The sequence below is a fragment of the Pteropus alecto genome, unplaced genomic scaffold (genome assembly GCF_000325575.1).
Source record: "Pteropus alecto unplaced genomic scaffold, ASM32557v1 scaffold379, whole genome shotgun sequence".
Lineage (NCBI taxonomy): Eukaryota > Metazoa > Chordata > Mammalia > Chiroptera > Pteropodidae > Pteropus > Pteropus alecto.
The window spans coordinates 1654382-1660406 of NW_006443129.1; the positions used below are offsets into that span (position 1 = coordinate 1654382).

Sequence of the window (6025 nt, forward strand, 5' to 3'; positions counted from 1 at the left end):
TCTGAGGTCATGAAGGCATCTACATTTAGAGATTTAGAATTTGCAATTTTTGGCAGAAAAGCAAGAGATGGCCATACCAGCCAAAATGCTAAGAGACTATGCAGTATGCTAGGTCATGTCTATAATTGGTCTGACACATTGGTAATCACTTAATTCCTTATTCTTGAATTGTAAAATTTTATTAAGGACTTGAAGAACAAATACATTTTGGATAAACACATTTTTATTGTGTTGTATTTATTTGCAGTATTCTCTGATTTGTGAACATACATCCTTCTTGTTAATTCTTCGTTAAATATCTTTGCATGTTCTTCCCTTTGGGATCTGAATGTTTTTTCTCATTAACTAGACTGTGATATGCATTGCATTTTTCCAAGTTTTTAAAAATAATTATTTTATAAAAATCTCAAGAAAATATTTGTAATACAATATACATGCTTTCATTTTTATGTAACAATTGCAGGAGAGATGTAAAAAAAAAAATGTGATGTCTCCATTTAAAGATGAGCAGCTGACTTCATTATTTTTTTCTGAGTTTCTACCATTTTTCATTTTTGTTAGCTGTTTAACTTTATCTGTATGTAGTATAGACCCTTCTTTATCTCTCTCCCATCTGGAGGAATCCGGGGAAAGTGAACTTGATATTAACATCTATTTTTAAATATCCCCACTGGGTATATAAATTGAATCTTAATCAAGTCTATTAAGGAAAACTGGGCAGAATGTTTTTGAATGGTCATCATGTAATAATTTACTGATCAGTCTTTTAGTATTAAGGTCCTCTGTAGCTTTTCTTTTTTTCCCTTTCAAATATATTAAAAGCATGTTTTGAGGAGCCACATTTACATGAAAGAAGACTTAGAATTTGAAAATTTTTTGGAAGTTTATTTTCACTTTCCCACCCCCAAAAAATGATATTCATTATAATTTAAGAATAAAATAATGCTAGTTTCTTTACATATTACAAATATACTTAGATGTATAAAGTAGGTATTTCAGCTCATGTGCCCCTCCCCACCACTTCCTCTGCCACATGCATAGCTACGACCCAGTGAGGAGGAGTTCATGATTACTGTCTGGCTACAGTAATTTTGTACCTTATGGAAACAATTCTTTGGAATATTTTTTATATCTTCACAACTATAGTAGGAGTGGAGAAAGGAAAAAATAGTAGTCAGCCCTACCAGGCTTCATTTTATCAAGCTCCAGAATTCAGAAGCCCTCAACCCAAGAGCCCAAAATACAGTCATCCTTGGCATCTGCATGTGGCAGCGGTCCCACTCTATGTACACAGTGCAACTGAAGACAGATTTAAGCAGTTCAGCATGTATTATGAACCATCTACGCCCGCACTGCATTATTAGCTGCTCAATTACTCCATAAAATGTAAGTTGTGGAGGACCGTGATGACTAATGGTGTTTATCAGTGTTCAGTACTGACAGTTTTAGATTAGAAGTCAAGAATCCTGTGTCCCTGAAAAGTACAGTGTTCCCTGCTTCCATTGTCATCACTGATAGCATTTCCCATTGTAAATACCTACAGAAGACGTTGTCTAGATAGATGTGGGCTACCAGGGCTTAATACCAACTCAGTTACATTTCCCAGTTCCTCTTTGCTAAACCTGCCTGTAATGTGTTTTAGATCTGAAACCTGGTGAGAGATTCCTTTAACTTAAACCCTAAATAAATGTTAAGTAATCATTCTGTGATTCCAGAAGGGCTTAATCAGTAAAACAAGGAAGATTATCTTTGAATCTCTGTGTGGGTTTATAACTTTTCTCATTGCCTATTTGTGCTTTCTATAATTTTTTAGTTGGCAAACTAATCTCTAACTATTTTGAGATGTAGTATTAAGTCACAGCATAAACATTTAATGAGCATTGCTTTGTTGGAATTCTACAGCAGTTACCCTTTTGTTGGGAAAACCCTCCAAACTAAAAAATATTGACCCATGAAGCATATACCATTTGTCTGTCTTTTTAAATGGTAACAAAACAAACATGTTGCTTTTTAAAATATGGTGATGTGCAACTAGGTACTTTATCATGATTTTTTTCTCTTTTTTTCTTGGCTACAGTTTTATTAATGGCTCATTGATGTCCTTTGTATTTCTAGGTGGGTTGCCTATGAAAAAGAACATTTTAAAGGCCAACAATTCTTGCTTGAAGAAGGAGATTTTGAAGACAGAAATGCCACTGGGGCATTGAGTGGCCCCATCTTGTCTTTCCGGTACTTACAAGCTGTGAGTTAGCTTTAGAATTCTTAATTTCTATCTGTCTTATCTTTCCATAAAAACTGGACATGACCTCTGATAGAACATGAGGTTATAAAATGTTCGTAAAACTTGAGAGCATTAAACCAAACTGCTGTGTCACTTGCCTGCTTTTCTTAACTGTCGTGATTATTCTAGAATACTTATGCTTGCTTTTCATCCATTGATTCTGTAGTTATTTTTTGAACACCTGCTTTGGTAGCTGTATTGTGCCAGGTGCTAGAGATAAGTGGCCAGAGACTTAGCCCCTGCATTCACAGAGAAGGCAGTCTGGTAGAGAAGACAACACTTTTATAAATATTTGATCCTAGATTAAGCACAAAGGGCTCAAGGTACCCAGAAAAAGGCCAGTTACTCCTACTTGGAAGAAAAGAGAAGTTAAGATGACAGGTGAGCTGAAATTCCAAGTTCAGGAGTTAGCCAAGTGAAGAAATTCAGGACAGGGTGAAGAGGGAAGGTAGGTGCTGTTTCAGCAAGAAATTAACATATATAAAGGCTAAGATGTAGGCCAATGATTCTCAGCTTGCGTGATTTTTACCCTCTAGGGAACATTTGTCAGTATTTAGAGACATTTTGGATTGTCACGACTTTGCAGGGAGGTGCTACTGACATCTAGTGGGTAGAGGCCAAGGATACTGCTTTATCCCTTCAATTCACCAGACGGCCTCCCCTACAACAAAGAACAAATCATCTATCCCAAAATGTTAACAGTGCTGAGGTTGAAAAACTGGTCATGCGAGTGAAAGGGCATGTGTTAAGCCAGGGTATTAGGGAGAACTTTGGGAAGATGATGAAGGGTCATATATGCCATGTTAAGGAGTTCAGATTTTTTTTTTTTTTTTTTGACTTGACCATGAGCCACTGATAGATTATGGACCTAGTGAGTATGATTAGATAAGTGTTTTAAACCGATCTTTTTGGTGACTGAATCAAGAAATGGCATGGGGTGAAGGAAGTCAGTGTGGAGAAAAGACTAGAATGTGACAAGACACCTGGTGGAAGTAGATGAAGGCACAGAGAGGAGGAGATAGATGTTAGAGGGTTCTGTAGAATATCGGTGCTTATCAAATGTTGCTCATGTCTCTGACCAGCTCTGGAGACTTTTTAATGTATTCAGAGAGGCATGTTTTCTTATGATTGAGGACTTACCACTACAGTCTCTTTGTAAAATAATCTTTACCCATATAAACTTTAACCTACCTGGCATAGCCTTTAAAACCCTCTTTGAAGGAATTATCGTGAAGTGAAGGATAGTTACTGGGTCCATGTGGACTTTGGATGAACACAGGGGTTGTATGCTCTGGCCCTTCAGGTTTCTATCTGTTGGGACCAGCAACAGTTCTATTGCAACCCCTCACCTGGTCAGACAAGAGGAGCCAGAATGGGAGAAGAAGCACAGGGAACAAAGGAGCTTTCCCCTGCCCCGCCCCAGAATGATTCTTATCAGTAAAAAAATGATTTAGAAACCATTTCTAACTGAAAGAAATACAGGGCAACCCACTGAAGAGTGGGCACTGAGTTTGCTGGAGCAATGGATAAATAACTTTTGAGGCATTTAGTCCACAGTATACAAGGACCACAGGTTTTCTCTAGCTACTTTTTACTTGACAGGACAAAACAAGATAGAGCCTTTGTTTTTGTTTGTTTGTTTGTTTGTTTTTTAAGTCATTTCAACCACATGCATTGAGGAAACTATTGGTTATGATTCAAAGCATTTTCTAATAGCATTAAACAATTTCCTTCTTTCCTTATTTAAAAGAGAGAGTTCAAGGGAAGCATTGCTGATCCTAGAAGTGTTTAGCAATGAATGTGATGGTATCTTCCAAAGATGACTAAAACAAGCAAACAAAAAACAAAACCCCAAGTCACTAGTCGAAATGTCCCAATAGTAGAAAATGGGAAAAAGATATGAATACTGTAACTATATAATTAGGAAATATTTGATATAGTCTATAATAATATGCATTGGAAAATTGGCATAAATTAGCATGGTAATTAGTGCTGCATGCAAAAGTTTGGGACATTTACAAAAATGATGATACAGTTTTTGTATAAATAAGTAAAAATGCCCTTCAAAGAATATCTTCTATTCTCTTTAATTGAAATATCTTCTACTTTTTTTAATTAAAAGATTAGTTGTTAGCTTATAGTTAAAGATGTTTTCATAATCATTATTATAAAGCTAACATTTGTCAAGGACTTGCTAATGGCTTTACAAGCATACTTACATTTAATCTCACAATGATGATGAGCTACAGACTCTTAACCATTTCCATCTTACAAATAGAGAAGCTGGGGCTCTAAGAGGTTAGGCACTGTGCCAGAGTATAATACTGTGATTTTAGGGCAAGTTTGCCTTACTCTGGAGCCCAGGCCTATAATGCATTTTCCTCTGTTACAGGAGGGTTAGACTAAAAAAGCACTTTAATAGTGGAAAACTGGGTTTCATCCAACCAAAAGTTTATTAGCATTTCATGTATAGCTATAAATTTATGGTCATTACAGACCAGTACACACATATAAATAATAAATAATTATTTACATGGACTTTCAGACATTTTACTTACAATTTAAATTTATGTTCACTAAAATATTTTCAGATGAAATATACTGAAGAATCTATACATATTTAGAAAATTTAGAATTTACATATTATGAAAATGCTTTTTAAAATTGCTTATCAAGTTGGAAAACTTTTATATTCCTTAGACACAGCTTATAATTGAGGCATTCTCTTTTTAAAAAACCATTTTATTGAGGTATGATTGAAATGGAAAAAGCTGTAATTATTAATGTATACAACTTGATAAGTTTGGGGGTAAGTTATGCCTATAGAACTGTCACCACCATCCAGGCCATAGACATATTCATAATCTCCCCAAATTTCTTCCTTCCCTTTATTATTATTTTTGTATATGTGATAAGAAAACATAAGATCTACTCTCTTTGAAAAATGTAAGTGACTAATACAGTACTACGAGCTGCAGGATTTAAAGCTCTGGGGTTGTCACAGCCATACATAAGTTAGCAAGTACAATCAGTGAGAGACATCTTTTCCCCACATAGACTCTCAGATGCCTCCAACCTTGGAAAGAGCGAAGTGCTACATTTAAGAGCTAAGCTGAAGTAATTTAAACAAGAGGATAATGGAAAAGCTACATAATATAATGCAGTCTTCTAATTTCCTGGCTCCAGTGTGTGGAACACTCTGGATCTAGTAAGGTCAAATCCTGGATGTGTTCCTCAGGAATAATGTGATCTCTGTCCCAGAGTGCTTTGGAGAGCACAACCAGAAATGTGTTCCTAATTCCAGATGAGTCAGGCAGACATAGTGACTTGGAGTTGATTTTTTTTTTTTAAGGAGAAGAACAGAAGGAATATAGCAGTATTTAGACTTCAGGGATGAAAGAAGGAATTTTTATTCCTTGGCTTCCTTGATGAAAGTTTCTTGGTGTGCTTGTTTTTCCTCAATTTCTACTAAGTTTTGGATTTGCTTTTGTTATGATTTTCAGACTTTGGATCTCTTTTCAGATCTCTGAAACCAGATGGAATGCAGCAGAGACCAGTATTTCTCCCAAATTAGTGGATACACCAGATCTCCGCTGGTGTCTCATGTTACCTTGCCCACCAGAGACTGTAGTGCAAGAGTCCCTGGGCCCAACCAGCTGGGGGATTTTATGGAATTTACAAATAATAAAATTGGGGATCTTTCAGACTTATCTTTGGTCATACAGCACTACTCATTACTTTTCC

At 36.0% G+C, this 6025-nt stretch overlaps 1 protein-coding gene across 3 annotated transcripts in view; it reads left to right on the forward strand.

Annotated features, from left to right (window-relative positions):
• The window catches only part of CRYBG3 (crystallin beta-gamma domain containing 3), a 101398-nt gene that overhangs the window by 52806 nt on the left and 42567 nt on the right, over nt 1–6025 (forward strand). For all 3 annotated transcript variants that reach the window (XM_025040789.1, XM_006923414.3, XM_025040788.1), the window contains one exon: nt 2116–2242. In XM_025040789.1, coding sequence (XP_024896557.1) covers nt 2116–2242 — 127 coding nt within the window. The remainder of the gene's footprint in view (nt 1–2115; nt 2243–6025) is intronic.